This window comes from Marmota monax, unplaced genomic scaffold (assembly GCF_021218885.2).
Source record: "Marmota monax isolate L192 unplaced genomic scaffold, Marmota_monax_Labrador192_F-V1.1 WCK01_AAM20220418_F8-fsc00243, whole genome shotgun sequence".
NCBI lineage: Eukaryota > Metazoa > Chordata > Mammalia > Rodentia > Sciuridae > Marmota > Marmota monax.
The window spans coordinates 335,153-359,845 of NW_026694604.1; the positions used below are offsets into that span (position 1 = coordinate 335,153).

The 24,693-nt window shown below is 45.0% G+C and overlaps 1 protein-coding gene and 1 non-coding gene across 4 annotated transcripts; one reads left to right on the top strand and one right to left on the bottom strand.

Annotated features, from left to right (window-relative positions):
• The first annotated feature begins 271 nt into the window (after window positions 1–271).
• Dhrs7c (dehydrogenase/reductase 7C) lies at window positions 272–20,839 on the top strand. 3 transcript variants are annotated; one of them, XM_046422201.2, is made up of 7 exons: window positions 272–413; window positions 608–767; window positions 11,102–11,214; window positions 14,480–14,693; window positions 16,562–16,654; window positions 19,197–19,352; window positions 20,583–20,839. In XM_046422201.2, exons 2-7 carry the CDS (start codon window positions 614–616, stop codon window positions 20,789–20,791), a joined length of 939 nt encoding a protein of 312 aa, XP_046278157.1. In that variant the 5' UTR covers window positions 272–413; window positions 608–613; the 3' UTR covers window positions 20,792–20,839. The 3 variants fall into 3 exon arrangements, with proteins under 3 accessions (XP_046278157.1, XP_046278159.1, XP_046278158.1); XM_046422203.2 differs by having other exon boundaries at window positions 273–413; window positions 14,483–14,693; XM_046422202.2 differs by lacking the exon at window positions 272–413 and having other exon boundaries at window positions 420–767.
• Trnal-caa (transfer RNA leucine (anticodon CAA)) lies at window positions 10,964–11,036 on the bottom strand. The gene has a single exon. It is a non-coding gene; the product is annotated as a tRNA-Leu (tRNA).
• Window positions 20,840–24,693: the final 3,854 nt, after the last annotated feature.

A 24,693-nucleotide genomic window follows, 5' to 3' on the forward strand; every position in this document is an offset into this window, starting at 1 on the left:
AAAGGGAATAACAAATAGCCCTGCTACCACCTCAGTCTGAACTACTGGAAGCTCCCTGATACAGGAAATGTGGCTGAGACTGTTTGGGCAGAGAGTCCCAGGTCTAGATCCCTAAAGCTCAACCCCCAAGTTGCAGAGGAAACCTCTCCAACCCAGGAGAGCTCTAACAGTCCTGGCAAGGGACTCTGAAATCAGAGCCGGCCAGCATGTGTCCCTGAATATCAGAATAGACACTATATTTACCCTGAAAAGCCTTTTAGTGCAAATGAGAGCTATAAATAACCATTAGGGCCCAAGCAAGTGGCCTTCACCCATGGATTTCCTTCCCAACATGCAGACCCGTTTTAATTAAATTTGTCATTAACCTTTGGGGAGAGCAGGCGCCCTGGATCCAGCTTGCTTTCAGAGACACCGTGAGTAATTCCCTATTTCTTGGACATTTTGGGGTTGAGCATGCTCACCCGGTGGTCACTTCCCGGGAGATTGCACAGAGCTGAGTTTCCAGGAGAAGAGGCTCTGGGATTGGAGTGACTGTCCCCTGCAGACCTGGGCATCACAATCAGTTTCTCTGCAAAGCCAATCCTTCTCTGACCCTGTTTTCCCCCAGAGCAAGATGGGGGTCATGGCCATGCTGATGTTGCCCCTGCTGCTCCTGGGAATCAGCGGCCTCCTCTTCATTTATCAGGAGGTGTCCAGGCTGTGGTCAAAGTCAGCGGTGCAGAACAAAGTGGTGGTGATCACCGATGCCATCTCAGGACTGGGCAAAGGTAAGTGGGCTTCACTCCCTGGTGTGCTCATCTCTAGCCTGCCAGGAGGGGAGGGGTCAATTCTGTGTTTTCGCCTTGCATCTTTCACGAACCAGCAAGTTTTTTGCTCCCTGAGAGGCCACAATTTCCTTGCCTGATAAATGAGCGGATTGGAACTCATCAGGTTATGATCGCACAGCCCGAGGGCTAAAACCGATCTATGGATGCTATTGATATTGCTTTCAAGGAGTTTCCAGAAATTTTGAAATGCAAGGCCCTTAGTGGTGGGGGGGGGGGTTGCATCTGGATTTTGAACCCAGACAAGGGTACTGGGTTTAATGCTTGGTTCCAGCACTTGGACATTTTGTTGCGGGAAACAGACTGGCCGAGATGCAGCAGGCAGCACTCAGAGAGGAGAACTCCAAACTTTACATGGGTGGGCCCAGAGGAAAACAAGGGCCCCGATCCGATCCACAGTTTCTCACAATCTTTATAGGCTCTCTAGTGTCATAGATTTTCTATTCTACCTGATGGACAGTTGTGCACGGGGTTTCTAGCGGGGAAGCATGTTTTCGGAAGCTGAGTGTGATAAGGGGAAGAACTGGCTTCTCTTACAGGGAAGGCCTTAGAGAAATCTCTGGCCTTGGACCCAGAAGCCTCCACTTCCTGGAGAAAGGAACCAACCCTTTCCCCAGGCGCTGATTTCTTACCATGACATTTTTTATAATTTAATTTCACAACCAGGTCTGGTTTTGCCATCACAATTTCACTTCTCTACCTTCAATTTCTCATCTGTGAAGTAATGGAGCCAGCAGTCTCTACCCCATACTGTCTTTGTGAGGAATCGATGAATTCACACATGGGTAGCACTTAGAAAAGCACCTGGGGCTATCATGGGAGCTTCTCATTATTTATAATAATGATGCTGATGCACAAATTTAGGCAGAGCAGGCCCATTTCCCCGTGCCACACTCCCCACCACTCCCTATTGTATCATTCTTGGCCTGATTCTTCCAACCACCTCACCACCCAGTCTTGAAGGCATTTACATTTGCAACTCCTGAATTATATAGTCCCGGGGGCTCTTCTGCTGGTGGCATCTGTGACCTGAGGGGTTCTGAATGTCCTTTGGTTTTGCAAGATTCTGACCCCATCTGTTATATCAGGTAGGGGTGATTTCTGCTATTGTTTTTGTTAATCAAGCATGGAACCCACAGAGCCAAGCATCCATCAGTCACTCAACAAGTGACTGTTGGTCCCCTGTGTTCTGAGAATTAATTCCTTCCAGAGAGTCTCTACTGGGGGGTTGGGCACTTCCTCCCATGGTGCCACCATCATGAGAACACTTGTAACCGCCTCTCTGAGAATTCCCTTGGTGCCTTCTGCTTGTTCTTGTGGGCACCCCAATGGCAGTCCATCTGCATGCTTTGAGAATGGATTAGATTTCAGTGAGTGATCCACTTGGGTCAACCACGTCAGGATAGAACAGTGCATGAGGCACTTAGACTTGGGTCTCTAGATGGCCCATTCATGAAGCAATTCCCAAAGAGGATATCCTGCCCCATTAGAATGAGAACTCAGAAGGGAGCAGGACACAAATTCCAACCGAGCACACATTTGCCTATCAGATGAGACATCAGGTGACAGTTTTACCCTGAAAAATTGGAGCCGTTCAAAGTCAAAGACTTTGGGAAATATCGCTCTCCAAATAGAAGATGTCTGTCTAGAATCTGGCCCGCCTGCCAACGCACCCCTCCATCCTGGCGCCCTCCTGCCAATTGCCCCTTGCTGTTGGCCCCGGAGGAACTGCCCTCTTAGATCCTAGGATCCTTTGTTTCCCCACACCATCTTTAGCTTACTCCTTGGGCTGAGCCCTGACTGTGTGTCTCTTGAGTTGGTCCCCTAGACCAAGCTTCCTGATGGTGGAGCCTGACTTTTGTTCACCCTGGTATCCCTAGTGCCTAACTCCATACTTGGCATCCAGTAAATTCTCAGCATGTGTTTATGTGATGAATGGCCTCTAACAGAGACCAGGGAGGTCACTCATTTAGATAAGCATGTTCTTGTAAGTTTGCTTTATTGGTTTCCAATATAGTCCAAGAATATGCTCTGTGTGATTTCAATTCTTTTGAATTGTTGATGCATGCTTTATGGGCCTGGATATATGGTCCATAGTGGTATAGGTTCCTGAGAGCTTGGTGTTTGAGGAGATTACTCAGTTCTTCTATGTCCTTGCTCATTTGCTTACTAGATAGCACTGCTAGTCTCCCTATTGCTGAGAGCTGGGCATTTGTTTTAATTGTTTTTAAAATCTCATTTGGTTAGGACCCTAGGAAATACATCTCAGGAGCAAAATGGCATGGGAGGGGTGGAATGTGACCTATTCTGTCCCGACTGCTGTCAGTATTCTTTCTTACTGCATCTCTTTGACCCACCCTGGAAAGAAATGCAAAGCAGAAAGAAATAAGGTCCAAGTATTTAGAAGTAACTTGAGAAGCTGGGTGTGTGTGACCTTAAACAAATGCCTGGCCTCAGTGTGCCACTGATTCCAGGTTCCAACTGCTCCATTTCTCAAGCCCTAGGAAAGGAGGAAGCGAGAGAGACAGGGAGAGGATGAAGTGGGTTCTGTGCAGCCCACAGCACACTCTGGATCCATGGAACCCGAGAGAACCCCCCAGGAAGCACCGGTGGTACACTAGGAAAGTCAAACCAACAGATCAAGGTTAGGACATCCAACCCTCATCCCAACTCCTCACAATTCAGACAAGTCAGACATCATGCCATCCTACACCTGGCATGTCTGTGGCAAGAGTGACAATCAAAATATTTCAACCACTTGAAATGTAACAACCAAATATCTCCCCTGCCCATGCTTTTTATCACTTCTAAAATGCACAATTTTCCCTCTTTAAACATTGCTGAAATCACACTAGGTGCAGTGATCCATGCTGGTCATCCCAGCACCTGGGGAGGCTGAGGCAGGAGGATCGAAAGTTCAAGACCAGCCTGGAGAACTTAGTGAGAACTTGAGAGCCTGTCTCAAAATAAAAAAAAAATAAAAAGGGCTGAGGATGGAGCTCAATAATACAGCACCCCTGGGTTCAATCCCCAGTACCAAAAAAGAAAAAAAAAAGCTGAGATCAGGTATCTTTCAGGGCATCTTACAATCTGTAGAAAGCTGTCTTTTCTCATTCTATGACCTCTGAAGCGAGGAAGCATCTTATAGTCAATGGCATCTGAGATTTCTTTGTGTGAATTGGCCAGTGTCCTGGTGTTTCACACAGATAAATGCTGAGCCCAGCTGATAAAGAGTAAAAATAACACCCGGTACAGCAGGAGCCTGGCCTCAGCAGAAATGATTTATTTGGGACACTGGTGCCTCTGGGCTTGCAGTGGGCTACAGCCTCTAGGACCCACCTGGGAAAGCAAGGTGTCAGCAGAGAGGTCGTAGAACATCAGGTGCCTCTCCTAAGGAGGCCAGGGCTGCAGGTTTAGTCTGGCTCGTGTCCACAGGTCCTCTCCTCCCCCAGTACCCAGCTTAACAGGGAGGGAGAAAATGGGTGGGGAACAGTGTATCCCTTCCCAGCCGTGGTGGGACTGGCCAAGAGGCATCCTAGTGTGGAGAGAACAAGTGACCTCCAACTTGGACGTCCGACTTCAGATTCCTTGGCTTTACATCCTGACCTCGCCACTTACGAGCTGTGGGACTCCAGGAAATTCAGATCAACTCAAGGAACCTCATGTCCCGATTTGTAAAATGTGACCAGGGTGGCTGCTTGACACCCAGCATGGCTGCTATAATGCTAACGGTTTGAATCTAGAATGTCCCATTAGAAAGACCGAGGTGCCACAAGAAGTCAAACACCTGCTCTGAGCCGGTGGGCCAGGCAAACTTTACTTCTGCCAGAGGGAGAGCTACAGAACCTGGCCAGCAAGGGTACCCAGGGCTGCCAGTCTGCCTGCTCTGGTCCCTAACTCAGCGCTGCCCTTCGCCCTGATAGGAGGAGCAGGGTCACCATGCACGCGATTGGCTCATTTTTTTTTTTTTAAGCTGGGGCGGGAAAAGGAAAGGATGGTGGTGAAAATGGTTACAATTTGGATCTTACATCCCAATTAAGGCTAAATACTCTATTCTGAAAATGGACCGTCCACCACATGTTGGCAGCCTCCTCTCCACTGAAGCAAGGTTCCGAAGTGGAAATTGTAGGGGATTTTATGCAATGATCAGATGGTGAGCGCTGTAACCTCATAGGTTGATGAATCCATGTGATGGATGAATAATCTGAATGAATTACTGGGTGGTAACTGTAGGCAGGCGGAGCCAGGAAGTAGGTCCCTGGGAGCTTGGCCTTGGGGACTGTATCTATTCCTGGCCCCTCCCCCCTTCCCGTCTGCCCTAAGTGAGTGGCATTTCTCTGCTGCGCCCCTCTCCCTTGCTGTTCCCATAAAAGAGTCTGTCCACTGTGGTCTGTGAGTCAAAATAAATCTCTCCTCTTCTAAGTTGCGCTTTTTTTTTCCCCCCCAGGTATTTTGGTCACAGCAACAAAAAGCTAACACATATAAATAGCCCCTCAGCATTACAGCTAAAACTCCGAATGTCCCTCCAAATGAAATGTCTTCATGAATTCTGTTGTCATCTAAGCCATAAAAAATTTTTTTAAAAATGATTAAGTTAAAAAGAACAAACAAACAACACCTAGAACCCCCACTGACGTGCCTTCTATTTCCTCCCCCTTCCCCGGTTATGATGCTCCTAAATATGATCATTTGTGAATGAATGAGACTCATCAAGAGGAAAACAAATTGTGTCAGCCTCTTTCAAATTTATTCAAAGGGGGAACTCCTTCCTCTGCAGTTTAAGGGGAAAGAAGAAAGAAAGAAACATCAGACATCCTGTGGCTTTCTGGTTACTATAGATTATGTAAAACCCTTTGGTCAACATAGGACCCAAAGCATAGCACTGATTCAAAAATTGGGATGCCTAGTCCAATGTATAATCAGCATGTCCATTTTCCTTAAAGTTGAACTGTCTTTCCCCATCCTGCTCCCCACCCCCACAGCTAGAGCAAGTACTGTTATGCCAGATTCGTGGGACCCCAATAGACCTCCAGGAGCTGAATCTGATGCAATCACACAAGAATCTTTATTGCAAGCTCGAACCTGGACTCAAAACCGTTTCCGACTCAGGGTCCCGAGGAGTGAGCCCGGGTCCTTTGTTCAGTGAGATTTTATAGGTTTTGGGGGGATACTCTAGGTGTCACAACATCATACAGCAAATCATTTCACACCACATGAAAATCAAATAAAAACTCCTAACATTGATTAGCACATTATCTGGCGGGAACAAGTTGGGTAGGGGTGATTGGTTAGTACAAGAGGGGGATTCATTTGAACTGATTGGTTTAATCTGTGAGGGGTGTATGTGCTAACCTACACGGTTTCCTAACATGTTATCAAACATCGAGACTACTGTGTGTGTGTGGGGTGGGGGGAGGTCATCTAGCATCCCAGGTATTTTCCTTGTCTCATGCTGATTGGTGGTTGCTAGGGCATTGCTATGGGTCCTCACCTAGCCTAACTGAGTCAGGGACACCTGGAGCCAGAGATATCTCCATTATTTACAGCAGGGTGGGTATGTGCCTAGGAGTGCTCTGTGTGTTTTTTCCAATGACAAGGGTCAAGCCCCCTCCCTTTGGACAGGCCTTGAGGTAGAAGCTGTTTTCAAAAATGGAGTTACATCAGTTTCTCAATACTAGGCTAGCTTCCTGCTGTTTCTGACCCTCCTAGGGGCAGATGGGCAGGAAGGAGAGAGAGAAGAGCACAAGACACTCTTATCTCAACTGACATGTTATAAGATGGGTCCAAGCTGCATGGACCTTGCATGTGCTTATAACTTAAGTCTGGCTGGAGTTGTAGCTCAAGGTACAGTGCTTGCCTACTATGTGCAAGGCCCTGGGTTCCAGCCTCAAGTGCTGCAAAGAAGCAATCCTTCCCCATTTCTGTGAAGTGGGGCATATGCGCTTTTTCTCCACATTCTCCGTTTGGCCCCTGGTTTGTGGTTTGTCAACTCCATGAAGAGGCTTCCTTTTGGAGTTCTACTTCCCTTCTAAGAGGTCTTCTTGGGCCGACTTCAAAAGAGCTCTCAACCAAAGCATGGCCTACCTCTGGTCCACTGTGACTCTGAGCTCTTCTGTGCTTCAGACCATTCCCCAAGGAGAAGCCCTAGTTTTCCTTGCCTCTGCCTCCTGGTTCCTACCCATTACATTTCTCAGGTGTGACTCAAAGATTAGGCTGGCTTCTAGTTGCAGGGAACTCCTAGTAGGTTGTTCATAGGGTCACTCTAGTACCTTCTCTCTAGGATAGAGGTGACAGGAAAGAAATGTATCTCCAACCCTAGTCCATGGGCAGAAACTCACTCTCCAGAGAAATCCCCCTCCCAAGCTACCCCTCTCTCTCAATCCTCTTCTGTGATCCATTTTCATGATCTAGTTTTTAGCTAAAGGGAATAGAATTTCCTAAAATAGGGTTTCAGTTATTTCCTTTGAAAATCTGCATCTTGGACTACCACCTAACTTTAGAATTTTGCATCTATTTCATCTTAGTGCTTTAGTTAAACTTCCAATTTAATATCCTGTTACATATAGATATGTATCACTTATCTTGTTATACACATAAACACAAAGACATGATCAAGTTATAGCATTATATGTGACATGCTGATTTTAAATCTTTTTTTTTTTGAAACTTAGTTTATTGTGAACTTCTTTGTATGTCAGTAGATGCATTTCAGCAAAATCAGTTTTCAAGGTTTAAAATATTCTGTCTACACATACTATAATTTACCTTACCAATCTCCTTTTATATTGGATATTTGCAATTACCTCCTACTCTTTACTATTATAAGTGGTCCTGAGATAAACAATCTTATAACTATGTCCATGCAGACATTCTGAATCGTGTCCTTGGAACAAATGCTTAAAATAAGTGCTTTTAAAGTTACCGTCAAGTTTTTCTTCCAAAAGACTATAGCAATGTATATCTCACTAAACTGAAAGTGGGGAGAAAGCCCCTTTTAATCTTGTCAAAACTATTATCAATTTTGTTCTTGGTTATCTGTTCAATCAAAATGTGTGCTGTTTTTAAATATGCATCTCTTTATTGTTGGTATAAACTCTTACATTCTGTACATTAACTCTTGATCCTTTTAAAATGAATTGCTACCTTATCTCCTCAGTCCATTTCTTTATTAGTCTTTATCTTTTTTCTTATTGATTTATAGGAGTTCTTTGTGAATTAAATTAGTTATTTGCTTATACAGGTTATAAATGCTTTTAGTTGAATTTTTCTTTTTTATGCTTTTTAAAAATACTTTTTAAATATCATTATATTTGTTTATTTATTTTTATACTTTTTTGATGTAAGATTTTTAAGAGTAAAAGTCTATAAATCAAGCCAGGTGCAGTGGTACATGCTTGTAATCTCAGTGCCTTGGGAGGTAAGAGGATCCCAAGTTCAAAGACAGCCTCAGCAATTTAGCAAGGCCCTAAGCAACTCAGCAAGACCCTGTTTCTAAATAAAATTCAAAAAAGGACTGGAGATGTGGCTCATTGGTTAAGAACCCTGGATTCAAACCTCGGTACCAAAAAAAAAAAAAAAAATCTACAAATCATTTCTGTTGTGATTTGTTTCTTTGGTGCATGCTCAAAACACCCTTTCCAAACTCATGAATATATATCCATCTCTACTTTCCTCTAGTTCTTTTATGATTCTATTTTTATGTTTAACTGTTTAGAATATTTTGGTATAATGCGTTTAGTTTTCCCTCCAAACAGATATCTAAATACCACTTTTTAAATAATATATTCTTTTCCCACTAATTCAAAACACTAACTCTATCAAATACATATTAAATTCTCATCAATGCCTGGCTCTATTTTCATTAGTATTTTTATGTATGCTTGCATTGCATTACTAACACTCTGCTTTCATTTCTGGGCTTTTGTATTTTAATAACTATGTTTTCAAAATATTCTTTGCTTTCTTCATATTTATTATTCAGATTCAAATGTGCAAAGTATTTCAAATAAAATTCAGAGTCTTTTTGTCATTTCTCAAGACCTGTTAGGATCCTGATTTCCTGCATCAAATTAACATGGAGATGAACTGATCTTTATTGAATTTTGCCATCCACAATCATCATGGACATCCCGTTTCTTGATAAAACCTCCACATTGGGAGAAGCCATACATTTTCTGCAGTGCTAACGATTCAACATGACATGATTAATGCAGTCACTTCTTATTTATTTATTTATTTGCGGTACCAGGGATTGAACTCAGGGGCACTCGACCACTGAGCCACATCCCCAGCCCTATTTTGTATTTTATTTAGAGACAGAGTCTCACTGAGTTGCTTAGCACCTCTCTGTTGCTAAAGGCTGGCTTTGAACTCTCAATCCTCCTGCCTCAGCCTCTTAAGCTGCTGGGATCACAGGCGTGCACCACGGAGCCTGGCTGCAGTCACTTCTTGATGTGTGAAACTCAGACTGCAGACACAGCTCCCCTCTTTCCAGCTCTCTCCATTTCACCTGTTTTTGTGTTTTGTTTTGTTTTTCAATGCTGTGGATGGAACCCCGAGGGTTCTGCATGCAAGGTCAGCACCCTACCACTGAGCCACAGCCCAACCCTAATGCACCTATTTTCAGACTTCACTGAGATCTCATTCCTAGAGCCCTCGACCTTCACTCCTCAACCTTCACTCCTCAACCTTCACTCCTGATTCTGCCTGGCTCATAGTCCAGCCCCTCAACTGCTCTCCCTTCAACACCTCAACTCCCCTGACCACAAAGCCCGCATATAGAACCCCAGCCAACTATCTGGTCCAGCATGTGTCCCCCTCTCCATCTGCATCAACCTGCTGCCCTGTAGGAGAAAAAAAAATCACACAATTACAAAATCACTTTGAGCCACTGCACCCAGATACCTGGCTCCAGTGGACACCCAGTTTGCCAGGCGTCCTTCAGTGTGCCTGGGCAGCCTGGGGACAATACTGGATACCATCCTGGAGGAGGTGTTGCTGGTGCCTCCCACCGATCCCTGTGCTTGGCCAGTTCATTCATTCTTTGGTGCTGTGCATCCTGTCCCCAGGTGTTGGCTGTTAATGGCTCACAGATGCTTTCTTTCCCAGAGACTTATCCTCTGCCAGTGAACCTTACCTTGCTCAGGAGTTCTGCAGCCTCGGAGGGGACAGCCACAGTCATCAACTGGCTGATACCAAGTGTGCAAAAGCTGGTCCTCTTTCCTCAGCTAGGACTGTGCTGGATAGGGTTAGACTCTGGAAACTTCCTTGAATCAAGCCAAGGCCAGACTTTGCCGCAGACCATAGTGTTGGCTGGTATCTGCTCTGTGTCCTCACTCCCAGATAGATTTTATAGTATTCCCTCAAATCCTGGCCACATGATTCCTTGTCTAACAGTCTACGTCTAGGGACCCAATCTGAGATACAACCTCCTAAGGTTTTGATGAAAATTAAATGAGCAAATATATGCGAATCTTTTTCAACAGTTCCTAGAACAATCCAATTGTCAAAATTAGGTGAACCACTGTTATTTTTAAGTATCAGGATTCTGATACATAAGAATACTGTGTGTCTACAATTGTTGCCCATTTTAGAGAGTGCTATGTTGGGTCAATCGAGAATTAGTCCAGAATAAAATTAATTAGACAGAAAGCAGATTCATGTTTTTACAAAAAGAGCCCTAGCTGAGGTATCTATCCACAGAGAAAATGTGGAGAACGGGGGGCATTGGATCTGGACAAGCATGGTGGCTGTTCTCAAGATTTTAGGTATCTTTGAGGTTCTCTGTAGGAGTGTGATCCTAAATAAAGGCTAGGTGGACAGGGCCATATTTGTGTTCAATATGAGAAAGAATTTTCAGTCATTAGAATTATCCAGCAAACTCACCTACTGTGAGTTTCTCTTCACAGGAAGCAACTAAGCTGAGGTTCAAAAGGCCTAAAAAATAATCTGGGGTGTAGCTCAGTGGTAAAGCATGTGCTTAGCATGTGCAGGGATAAGAATTCAATCCCCAATACATGCACCCCCAAGAAAATAAATAAATAAATAAAGAGAAGGGAAAGAAAAGAAATTTTAGCCTAGAGAAAGATCTGAATGAAATGACCTCATGGTGCTAAGACTTTTGAATTTTTTTTTTTTTTTGGTGATGCTAGGGATCGAACCCAGAGCCTTGTGCATTTGAGGCAAGCACTCTACCAACTGAGCTACATCCCCAGCCCTTTTGAATTCTTTGACTGCTTGAATTCATTGTAACTATCCTACTTCTTTTTTCTCCATAGAGTGTGCCCGGGTGTTCCATACAGGTGGGGCAAGACTGGTGCTGTGTGGAAAGAACTGGGAGAGACTAGAAAACCTATATGATGCTTTGACCAGTGTGGCTGACCCCAGAAAGGTAAGGCCTTCAGCAATTGGCTCAGGTCACTTCTAGGTGACCCAACCATTTCTAGAATTCCAGTGATTATTGTAGCCTCCAGTGATTATTGAGGTAGGGCTCTTGGGCCAAGTGGAATAAATTGGTGATTGCTTTGGGCAAATGGGAGGCAATGGTCCCCCTGATCTTGACATAGGCATAAGGGGTGACTCGCTTTGATTACTCACCATGCCAAAAATTTAGCCTGACTCTCATCCGGAGTCTGTATAAGTGACACCCCAAAAGAATCTAGAATACAAGGAATGTCCAAGGTCTGCGCTGATTATAGACAGGGCTGGTTTTGAAACAAACAAGGATAACAAATTCTCAAATGACATCCCTTCAAAGAAATCAGGGACATGAAGTCCCCTCCCAAGATGTCACCCAGGAAGTGAATATTTATCGCAGTGCAGCTTCAGTTTTCCCAGCATTTCGGGAGCATTGTTTAAGAACTTGCACTTGAGGCTCTCCTTGAGATTCTTGGGTTGTTTTTTAGTCTGTACCCTTGAGGTTAGATTTGACACTTGTCAACAGCCAAAAGTAAAATACATACATACATACATACATACAACCAAAAGTAATTTAGAGCTAAATCTGGTATTTCTTAATTTTTTTAAGTTGTAGGTGGGTATAATATCCTTATTTATTTACTTATTTATTTTTATGTGTTGCTGAGGATCAAACCCAGGGTCTCACACCTGCGAGGCAAGTGCTCTACCACTTAGCTACAGCCCCAGCCCCAGCTAAATCTGGTATTTGAGGAGATGGATCAAATAGGGCAACATGGAATTCTCCAAAGTGTTTCTTGGGATTTTACTAGATTACAAGGTTCTGCAGTCAGTTGTGTGGGCAATGTTGAGTTAAACCAGGATCCTCTGCTTTCTTGATTGCAGGACCTCTCAGAGCCTTTGATATGCTAGTGCACATTGCAAGTCTCCAAAAAGAACTTGGAGAAGAGTCTAGGGAATTTCCCACACAAATGTGACCACACAGTGGTCTTTTCTCTTGAAAGCCATATCTCAGAACTAGTGTCTGTCCTACACTAGGATTGTATCAACCACACAGTGCCACCAATTTTCCCATCTACCCTTCACTCCTGGGCTAATAGAGTCTTAATGACTACAAGTATCTAGAGCTAAACACGGTACCTGGCACATAGTGGGTGCTCCCAAGATACTATGTTGAGTATATGATTTAGGTCCGAACCAAATGTAGCTCCAGAGTACTGTGATGGATTTTCTGAATCTTGTAAGCCAGTTTGGAAAGTACTTTCCAAAAAGGAGTTCAGAAATGTTAAAAGTAGGGGCTGGGGTTGTGGCTCAATGGTAGAGCGCTTGCCTAACATGTGTGAGGCCCTGGGTTCGATCCTCAGCACCACATACAAATAAAGTTAAAAATCCATTGGCAACTAAAAAATATTAAAAAAAAAAAATGTTAAAAGTAATGATGTTACCTTGGAACCTTGCTAGCGCTCCAAAAAGGACCAATGTCAAGGACGAGAATTGAGTATATGAGTATATGAGTATTTGGATTTATCAGTTTTGGAAACTTGGCCAAAAATTCAGACTTCCTATTGCATTTTAAGATTTGGAGTTATTGGGGCTAGAGTGGTGGCTCAGTGGTAGAGTGTTCTCCCCTAGCATGCGTGGGGCACTGGGTTCGATCCTCAGCACCACCTAAAAATAAAATAAAGATGTTGTGTTACCTAAAACTAAGTTTTTTCTCAGCAAAAGAAACAATAAGAGAGGTAAATAGGGAGCCTACATCCTGGGAACAAATCTTTACTCCTCACACTTCAGATAGAGCCCTAATATCCAGAGTATACAAAGAACTCAAAAAATTAGACAATAAGATAACAAATAACCCAATCAACAAATGGGCCAAGGACCTGAACAGACACTTCTCAGAGGAGGACATACAATCAATCAACAAGTACATGAAAAAATGCTCACCATCTCTAGCAGTCAGAGAAATGCAAATCAAAACCACCCTAAGATACCATCTCACTCCAGTAAGATTGGCAGCCATTATGAAGTCAAACAACAACAAGTGCTGGTGAGGATGTGGGGAAAAGGGTACACTTGTACATTGCTGGTGGGACTGCAAATTGGTGCAGCCAATTTGGAAAGCAGTATGGAGATTTCTTGGAAAGCTGGGAATGGAACCACCATTTGACCCAGCTATTCCCCTTCTCAGTCTATTCCCTAAAGACCTAAAAAGAGCATGCTACAGGGACACTGCTACATCGATGTTCATAGCAGCACAATTCACAATAGTAAGACTGTGGAACCAACCTAGATGCCCTTCAATAGACGAATGGATAAAAAAAAAAATGTGGCATTTATACACAATGGAGTATTACTCTGCATTAAAAAATGACAAAATCATAGAATTTGCAGGGAAATGGATGGCATTAGAGCAGATTATGCTAAGTGAAGCTAGACAATCCCTAAAAAACAAATGCCAAATGTCTTCTTTGATATAAGGAGAGTAACTAAGAACGGAGTAGGGACGAAGCGCATGAGAAGAAGATTAACATTAAACTGGGATGAGAGGTGGGAGGGAAAGGGAGAGAGAAGGGAAATTGCATGGAAATGGAAGGAGACCCTCAGGGTTATACAAAATTACATACAAGAGGAAGTGAGGGGAAAGGGGAAAGTAATACAAGGGGGAGAAATGAATGACAGTAGAGGGGGTAGAGAGAGAAGTGGGGAGGGGAGGGGAGGGGAGGGGGGATAGTAGAGGATAGGAAAGGCAGCAGAATACAACAGACACTAGTATGGCAATATGTAAATCAATGGATGTGTAACTGATGTGATTCTGCAATCTGTATACGGGGTAAAAATGGGAGTTCATAACCCACTTGAATCAAAGTGTGAAATATGATATGTCAAGAACTATGTAATGTTTTGAACAACCAACAATAAAAATTAAAAAAAATAAATATGTAGAGGGAATTAAATGTATTGAAAATACCTCTGTGAAGCAGCAAAAAAAAAAAAAAAAAACTAAATTTTAAAAATAGTTTTTTAAAAATCTGGAGTTGTTGTTGCCTTGGTCCCCAGAATGAATTCTTCATCCTTCTCGTTCATTCCAGAGTCATTTCAACTTCTTCTTCTTTTGGCTTTTTTCTTTGTTGGGGATGTTGTTGTTTGTTTTATTTGCAGTTATTCCATGATGTTTAAATTTCAAAAATGGCTGCTCTTAGATTGGGGGCCCTGATCCCACACATCTCTCATTGGTTCAGCAGACATTCACCCCGAAGCTGGTCCTGTTGGATCTCGCAGACATCAGCTGTGTCCAGGATGTGGCAAAGGAAGTCCTGGATTGCTATGGCTGCGTGGACATTCTCATCAACAATGCCAGTGTGAAGGTGAAGGGGCCTGTTGATAAGATCTCTCTGGAGCTCGACAAAAAGATCATGGATGCCAATTACTTTGGGCCCATCACCCTGACCAAAGGTCTCGTGAGTTTCCCTGTGGGTTTCGGGGCCACAGGATGCGAGGGAGGGCTCTGTTTGGTAGGCAGACAGTCATGAGATTCTGGACAGAATTCCCCAACCCATAATAGAAAACTCCCGTACTTAACAACATTTTTAAAATTTAGTTTTTAGTATACGTTGGTGACAGAAAGGGGCTCCTGGAAGTGTCTTTCTGGTATATTCCAACCTCCCTCTTATGAAACCCTTCTCACCCAAGTTCTGCCCCTTACACCCTCTCCCTATACTCACACCCATGGCTCCCCTAAGATTCAACATCTCTGCACCCCTGTCTTCATCTTTTGCCTGTATTTTGCTACACCATCCTGTTAGTTGAGCTGCTTCTAACCAGGACACTTGGTCAAAGGTTCTGTCTTCAGAAATGAATTAGAGAAAGGGTTCATCCCCCAATTACGAGAGACCCGGTATTCTTTCAACCCCTTCATAGAAACAGAGAAGGCAAAAAGAAGATGCCTCCCTTAAAGGGTGAGCTGGAGGCTCCTGCATGGGTGAGCTAGAGGCTCACCACTGAGCTCCAAAGCATGTGTGAAGCCCAGAAGGTTAGGGATGGAGATCACCACGAGCTAGAAGCACAAGTTGAAGCCAGGAAGGAAGGAACGAAGGAAGGAAGGAAGGAGGGAGGGAGGGAGGGAGGGAGGGAAGGAAGGAAGGAAGGGCCCTCAATCTAAGAGCAACCATTTATGAAATTTTAACATCATGAAATAACTGCAAATAAAACAAACAATAATACCCCAAAGAAAGAAAGGAAGAAATGTTTATCAAATCAGCAGCTCAGGGGAGAGGATAAACCCAAAGAATGCCTCCCCACTTAGGGAGCAAGGTGCTGTGCAGGGGTGGAGAAGGCACGACCTCAAAGTCACCTTCCTGAGAGCCAGATCCCAGGCTGAGAGCCTCCTGTAAGGGGATTCTAAGACAGAGAAGGGAAAAGAAGCAGTTGAGGCAGAAAGAGGACTCTCCAGAGCTTCTAGTAAGGTACCCCAGAGATAACCATTTCCTCCAGCCCAGCCCCTGAGGACACACCAACAGTTGTGTGTCATTCCATCAACCCTCTATGGGGACTGCTTTATGGCAGGAAAATTAGGAACAAAAAGTGCAGCTGGAACAGATAGAACTGGCTTATCCTCCTGATTGGGCTTCTCACATGCTAAGGGACCTGCGTCTGGTCACTAGCCTCTGCTCATCTCTAACACAAAGGGGATAAATTCAATTGACCGTCCTGAAAGTTGAGTCTTCAAGCACCATCTTTCATCTGGTGCCCCAGCCCCATTCACCTGTATCATTAATTTACTTAATATCTTTCTCCACTTTTCCTCATTTTAAAGTCAAATCCACATTAGGAAGACATATTTATCATACCAACACACACATAAACCCCTCTTCACTCTCAATGAATAGAAAGCACACTGAAAACTACATTGCAATAAGACCTTCCAATACAGCCTGGAGGATGTTCAGTCTTTCTCTTTGCTAAAAGATTTGTTAGCATTTGCAAAACAGGCACTAAAGACATATTAGAACCAACAAGGGATTTTTTTTTCTTGAGACAATAGAAGAATTAAAAAAGAAAAGGTCTTTCCTATTATTAATAAGTTGGTGTCACTTAATTAATGCATATTGGTTGGTCATTTAAAATCATCCAGCCATACACCAGCTAAGCTGGCCCTCTCTTTGAAAACACTAGCTCGATGATTGTGGGGGGTCCATTCCATCCCTGTCCTGATGCAGTCTAACTGCCACTGAGGTAGTGGTGTCATGTGTGATGGAGGGGGTAGGGAAACAGACTGCCTGACCCCACTCAGATTTCTAACTCTGACTCGTTGTGTTTTCCAGTCCTGCTTCCCAACATGATCTCCCGGAGGACAGGTCAAATTGTGTTAGTGAATAACATCCAAGGGAAGTTTGGGATCCCATTCCGCACAGCTTGTAAGTTGCTAAGACAAAAATGGCGTGCCTCATGTTGTACTTCTTATGTGATAAGACAAGCACTGTTATGTCTAAGACCAGGCATATGTCTGATTCCATGGAACAAAGAATATCTCATCAGAGATGAGATGGTGTCTACGAAGTTTTCTTTTATCCATTCATTTCCTTTTTTTTCCAAGTATCTACAGCATGCAGATCTCTATGGGAGATGATGGGATATAAGAAATAGGGTTCCTCTCTTCCTGAAGCTCAGCTTCACAGATGGGCAGGACATGTGCTGGCTGAACACAACAAAACAGATGAAGGTCGTGCTCCTACTTGGATGCAAAGTCCCAGCACAAAGCCCTTTCTTCCATGAGGATGCCCCTAAAGGACAGAAAAGAAGGTTGGGTGCACATCACAAAATAGGTTAGAGATGGAGACATTCTGAGGAAGAAAAAAATGGCAGAATTATAGGGGAGGGGCAGCCCTAAAGTTAAGATGTTCAAAGAAAAGAGAGATTTCCAAGTAGATGTTCATGGGATCTGTTGGGGAAATTCCAGAGACATTCCCACCTCCGGTAAGGTAGGCTCTGGGAGGGCAGGGAACAGGCCATTTCTTTGTCTTTAGTGGCCCACGGTACCTTGTGCAAAATAGAAGCTCATTGAGCATCTAATGGACAAAGGGAGAGAGGAAAGAAGAAAAGAAAATTGTGCAGGTCCCCTGCATGAGTTGCTAGGGCTGCTATAACCAAATACCACAGACTGGGTGTCTTGAACAAAAGAATGGATTTATTAAGTCCATACTGGCCCATCTTTACCTGTGCAATCTGGGGCCATTCACTCACACAATCTCTTGTCTTTTCATTCTTCATAATTCACAAAGTGGGCATAATAGTTCCTCTGCCCCTCTTTGATCCATACAAAGTCATCCCTCATTACCCCTAGAGATGCCAAAATCCATGGATGCTCAAGTCCCTTAAAAATCATATAGAAGTTGCATACAACCTACACACAGTCTCGTGTACTTTAAATCATCTCTAGATTACTTACAATACCAAAGAGTAAGTTCGTTCTATGTAAATAGTTACTAGATGGTATTGCTTATGGACTAGTGACCAAAAAAGAGTCTGTACCTATTCAGCTCAGATGCAATTTTTTTCTGAATATTTTTTATCTACAGCTGGGAAACCCATGGATACAGAGGGCCGAATGTCTTCAAATAATGAGACGGAGAGTCTCACACAGGTGCAGAGACTCACATGAAATGATGGGTGCAGGTTCACTGTACACACCAGGAAGGGGCAACCTGGGGGGAAGGGGTGCAAGCAGAGGCAGGTGCCCATCTGGGTTTGATTCAGCCAGCACAGTGGCAATTTCTTTTTGTTATTTAATATTTAGTTATGCAAATTTTGGGACATTTCAATAAATGTCAGGATTTCAGCTTCTGAACAATCTGGCAACAGCTGGCAGGAGCTGAGGGGTGAGAGCACCTGCAGCACAGACTGCACTCTCTCACTCACCTCGACTCCTGGGCTGCTTCTCTGTACTCAAAGCTCACGTTTTTTTAATTTTGAACCTTCTGGAAATTTAAAGTGGTCATGCAAAAATGGACCACTTATCCAAGGGTTTCCACGAGCCAGGCTCTGTGTGACGCAGCTCACACATGACGCAGCTCACACATGATGCAGCTCACAGATGTTCAATGCTTAAGGCAACTCTTTCTTGGTGAGCCTCATTTTATGGGTGAGGAACCAGAGCCCCAGCCCTGCACCCCAAGCCCTGCATAGTGAGGGGGTTGGATGGTTTTCCCAGAACAGCCTGGCCTCTCAGGCTGGAGAACAAGGGAAGGAGTAAGGGATCTGGTTGTAGGTATCTGAGCATAGGGGAGGGACCATAATACATCTACCTACTGCCTCCCTCTGTCTGCAGATGGGGCCCATGTACTGAAGAGGTGGCTCTAACTTCCCATCGTTTGGGGAATATGCACCATTTGGAATTTCTAGAACAATTCTTTACCCAATCCATGGCCTTCATGGCTTGAACTGAATTTGGTGCTAGAAGATATGGATGATATGGACAGTTTCTCCAAGAAAAAGGTAGTGGGGTGGGGGCTGGAAGTAAGAGGGAGATCTGACCTCTGGGTTTACCGTGGTCACCAGCTGGCACGAACCTTGGATAAGTACCTTGGGGATCAGCTGTCCTGGGAAGGAATGGGAAGTCATATCCATGCTGGGTATTTTATGTTTGCTCATTTGATCTTCATAATAACTTGTCAAGAGAGATTTCGTAGTCATTTTTAAAGATAAGAAAACTGAGTCTCAGGTAAATTGGCCAAGGGCACACAGCAGGCAGATAACTAAACAGGATTCAATCCCAACCCCGCCTCTTTCTACCTCTTCAAGAGGGCTTTGTCCTCATCTATAAAGCAAAGCGTGGACTCTTTAAGGCCACTTCCAGCTCTGAGTTTGCACCAATGTGTATGTGGGCCCTCTGGCCTCCAGTGTACCCACCAGGAAACAGGATTGGGGCCCTTCCCCACTTCTGTCTTGTTTCTCTTCCAGATTCAGCCTCCAAACATGCAGCCCTAGGCTTCTTTGACTGTCTCCGAGCCGAAGTGGAGGAATATGATGTTGTGGTCAGCACTGTCAGCCCCACTTTCATCCGGTCATACCACCTTTATCCAGAGCAAGGAAACTGGGAATCCTCCATTTTGAAATGTGAGATGTGTGTGTGTGTGGTGGGGGGGAGGCCTGAAAGCTGGAGGGATTGGGGAGGGGGGTCATGCTGTGGTTTCAATAGGCCCAAGGGGGTGTTCCTGAAGCATGAGTCTGGAGGTGGTAGAGCCTGGGCAAATAGCTAACAGCAGGATTTGGGTCACAAACCTCTAGGACAAGGCACCAGGCAAAGAAAATCCCGACCTGCAACCAATAGACCATGGCCAGACAGACCCTAGTCACTCAACCTGTTCCTCAGCCTGCCTGTTTTGCATGTGTAATAACCAGAATTTGGGCTTTAGGAATTGTTCTGCTAGCCAGGTGTGGTGGCACCTGCCTGTAATCCCAGTGGCTCAGGAGGCTGAGGCAGAAGGATCATGAGATCAAAGCCAGCCTCAGCAAAAGCAGGGCACTAAGCAACTCAGTGAGCTCCTATCTCTGAATAAAATACAAAAAAGGGCTGGGGATGTGGCTCAGTGGTTAAGTGCCCCTGGGTTCAATCCCTGGTACCAAAAAATAAAAATAAAAAAAAAGACAAAACCTGTCCTGTTCCCCTTTCCAAAATGGCAGCACAGAGTGGAGCTAAGACTTTCAAGCCAGGTCACCTGCACTGGAAGCTTGCCTGTGTTTCAGATCAGACTGTTGAACACTGGCAAGTCCTTTAATGACTCTGTGCCTCAGTTTCCCCTTTACAGAATGAGGGATAATAATACCTACCTCATACAGGTTGTTGAGGAGCCTAAACCTTCCATCTCACCAGCCCACCGTGAGTGCCCTATAAATGCACATAATCATTATTCTAGAATATTCTAAACTCGACATCTACACTGAAGAACCAGTATGAACCAAGACGGAGGTCCAAGCAAGTGGTCCCAGGAGGCCCTAGACAAACACAGCCTCACAATGACAAAGGGCAGGCCTTAATTCATGCAGCTTCTTCTTATTTCCTCAACTCTTCTGTGCACCTCCCTTCTCCTGCTCAAACTGCCCTAGTCAGGGTATCAAGGAGGAACTAGGCCCACTTCACAGATGAAGAAACAGAGTCAAGCGGGGCGGGGAGCTAGTATGACACCAGGGGTAGAGGCCAGCAGATGGCAGAGTCGACCTGGAAGCAAGGATGGCCTACTTTCCCCCAGATTTGGGGCAGGCAGAGGGTTTGGGGCAGGCAGAGGGTTCCGGGCAGCTTGCTTCCCCACCAGTCCACAAACCCTGGTCCCTCCTGGGGCCCTTCAGTCTTTTTCAGGAAGTTGGCCTATGGCGTGCACCCGGAGGAGGTGGCGGAGGAGGTGATGCGCACCGTGAGGCGGAAGAAGCAAGAGGTGTTCATGGCCAACCCCATTCCCAAGGCCGCCGTCTACATCCGCACCTTCTTCCCTGAGTTCTTTTTTGCCGTGGTGGCCTGTGGGGTGAAGGAGAAGCTTAATGTCCCCGAGGAGGGTTAACTGGAAGAAGCCGAGGGGTGACTCATGAGAATAAAGGCTTTCCTGGCAGGTGCCAGCTGGTGTGTCCTCTCCCTAGCCCTGTCCCTCACAAGCCCTGAGCCCTGACCTGCTGGAGCCTCCCTGTAGGAGGCACTCACCATGGCTGAACAGGTTGAGGGTGGCTCGGAGCCTGCCCAGAAGCTGCAAGGCCTCTGGGTGTCTTACACAGATGTTCCCAAGACACGCTTCCAGAACCTTCCCTGCTCTGGACGGTAATAACAGGAGCCACAATGCGTCCAACACCCACATTATACACACACACTGTGGCCATGGGCCTGCTCAGAGGCCCACTGGAAAAACCACCTCCATTGCATGCAAGGGTGACCTGCTCACATCAGCCTCGACTCAGCAACCTTTAGACAGAACAGCCCAGTGGGACTTTCTGTAAGGATGGAAGTATAGTTTGTATCGTCCAATATGGCAGCTGCCAGGCACATGCGCTATCGCGTGAAAAACTGAATTTTTAATTGTGATTAATTTTAACTTAACAGATAGTATCTAAGTATTATATAATGTAATTATTATGTATCCATTATTAATATCAATTATATTAATATTTATAATGAATATACTAGGTAAATAATATAAATATATCAAATAGGTTAACAGTGTGTGGTAACACTAATATCAACCATGGATATATTATTGCATATTAATGTATAGTTATGCATTAATATGAGTTGAACTGATGTTATGAATAGCCTCCCTCATTAGCAGTGCAGCAGAGCTATGATAGACAGCCGTTGGACACCTCCCCCACCCCCCAGGGACTGAGCTCATTGGCCTCAAGGGTGGTCCAGCTGAGCCAGATTTTTAGACTCTCTGTTTTTCTAATATTGTGGAGTGAATGCTCAGAACCTCTGGGTTTCCACTTCATTGCAGACTTTTCTTGCATTCTTACAGCAAAATTCATTTAAAACCTCCATCTTCATTACTGGTGGACACTTCACTTAGTTTAGGTTTTTTTTTTTTTTAATATAGTAGATGATTCTTGGGCTGTTGGAAAATGTAAGGCAGGATTTTTTGCATAAATATTTTAAGCTGGCTCGAATTTGTCTAATATTTATAGATGAAAGAGGGCAAAATTTTATTTCCTGAACGCGTCATTTACAAAATTAACATATACCAGGGATACAGATGCACATATAAATCTTCATTTAAAAAGTAAAATGCCCAGGATCACGTGATCACCCTGCAGTTCATCCAACTCGAGAATGTGGCGGATGGTTGAATCCTACAGCCATAGGAAAGCAAGACGTGGGGGCAAAATTTAGGAGAGTCAGTCAGTAAGGTAATTTTTTGAGGTGGGGAGGGAAATGAACGCAGTGTTACCTGACCACTGAGCCACATCCCCAGCCCTATTTTGTATTTTACTTGGGGACAGTGTCTCCCTGAGCTGCTTAGCACCTCACTTTTGCTGAAGCTGGCTTTGAACTCGTGATCCTCCTGCCTCAGCCTCCTAAGCAACAGGGATCACAGATGTGTGCCACCGCACCCAGCTGGTAACTTTCTTTTAAGAAGTTTTGTCATTGTTGGACACGGGCACTATAGGAGTGCTAAGGACAGAGCCAACAGATGGCAGGTGGGGGACTTGGGGTCATGACTGTGGCAGGAAAGTGGCTGAAACTTAATTGGTAGCCAGAAAGTAGGGATAGCAGTTCTGGAACAGATGGGACTGCATCTGGGGCCACAGACAGCCAATCCTTGGGACTCACCAGGGCTGGGATCTGGGTGGAATTTGGCCATCACTCAAACCCAGGATATGGGTCCTCACCTGCTTTTTTCAGGACTCTGCCTGGTCACAGGTGAGTTCCAGACCAAGGGTGGGGGTGAGAGGCTAAACTTTGGGTGACACAGGGGCGTGGTGGGGAAGGGACCGAGTCTGGAAGGATCCACTTTGGTACTGAGAGTCACTTCCTGGAAGTGTGAGGACTCTGAGGTGGAGGAAGACCACAGACACCTGAGATTCCCCAAAAGAAGCCCTAGAGCAACAGACTTGTAGAAAAAGGACCCTCCTGTGGATATGGGCCTGCTCACTATTCTCCTGTCCCCTGGCCAAAGGTGCCCTGGGGCAGAGGGTGGTCAGAGACCTATGATAGAGCTAGTAAGAGTGACTGGCTGATAACCCCAGGTCTCTGCAGTTGGGTTTCCTGTCCTGGACTTTGTTCTCCTCTTAACTGAATACTCCCTGTTGGTTTCAAATGTCAACACCTCTCTGTGTCCTTTCAGGATGTGATATATCACCAGTCCCATAAATGAAAAACCCACAATCCTTACGTGGGAACATAGTGGAGAAGTTTTTTAAATGTTCAAGGGACCCATGCAAGAGTTTGGGGTTGGAGCAAGGGAGACATGCAATATGAATAATGGCCACCAGATGCCACTGTGGTTCCAAACCCTTTTTGTAACTTGTCTCCCCTGAAACATTGCATAGTGGTCATGAGCCAATGTTATAGTCACAATTTCCAATGAACATTCCCTTTCAGCATCCCATCTGGTCTTCACATGAACCTTTAATTCATTCATTGCAAGGGCTGCCAAGCCATTTCTCAGATAAGAAAACTGAGAAAGATCATGTGCTATGGGATACTAGTGTTCTGGGCACAACATGGTCCACCCAAGAGTGGTTAGTCCCTGAGACACAGAAGGTCTGGGCTCTAGGAGGACCTGGTAGCCACTGGCTGTTCCAGACCACAGAATGGCCACCCTGAAACACTGTAGAGCTTTAAGGCGCCTTCACACTCCACACAGGGAAAGATGGAAAGATAGAGATGTTTTTTGGGGGTTTTCCCCCCAATATCTACAAAATTGAACTAAATAAGAAAGCTAATGAAACAGAAAAAAAAAATCACATTCCCCAGCAACTACTTTTGGCCTTTGGGTCCTGCCCTGTAAAGACCAGAATTCTTATGGAGAGCACATTGCTTGGAGGCTCAGGGGCTTCCCAAGATGTGGCTGCAAGAACAAACAAATAAAGACACACTGCAGGGGGCAGCCTCTCTTTGCCCCTCCAGATCCTGGTACTGCTCCATCTCTTGGCTACAGACCCAGCTCAGACGCTGGGGAGGGGCTGGCAGGAAGAGAATGAGGTGGAGTACTCGAGCCCCCAGCTTTCTCCCTGCCAGGGTGCTCTAGTTGGCTGAAACCTGGGTCTCATCAGGCAGGGGTTGGGCAGGTGTCCCCTTGGGAATGGCCCCCTCCTTTTGTCCCTTCAGGTCTAGGTGTTAATGGCGCCTGCTGTCGTTAGCCCTGGGTGTCTCATCATCCTTCCTTGGGTTCTCTTAACTCTAACCACACCTCTGTAACGAGGTCCCTCATTAAACTCTCCTTGATTACCTCATGTAATAGGTTGAATGGTATGTATCCCTCCCCCAACCAAAAAAAAAAAAAAGAGAGAGAGAGAGATAATGATGTCCTAGTCCTCAGCAACTTAGAATGTGACCTCATTTGGAATGGGGTGTTTGCAAAATGGGACTAGTTAACCCCTTTCCAATGTGAATGGTGTCGTTATAAGGTGGGAAAACAGAGACACACAGGGAGACGTTCCTGGGCTACTGAAGGCAGAGATTGGTGTTCTACAACTACAAGCCAAAGAATGCTGGAGACTGTCAGCAGACCAGCAGAAGCTAGAAAGGGGCAAGGACGTTGTTATGGTTTGGATCTTAAGTGTCCCCCCACCCACCAGAGTCTCATGTGTTAAAGGCCTGGTCACCAGCCTGTGGCACTGTTAGGAGATGGTGGGATTCTTAAGAGGTACATCCTGATGGGAGAAAGTTAGGTTATTGGGACCTCTGATCCCTTCCTCTCTCTTTGCTTCCTGGCTGCCACAGGTAAACAGGTTTCCTTTCTCTATATGCTCTTGC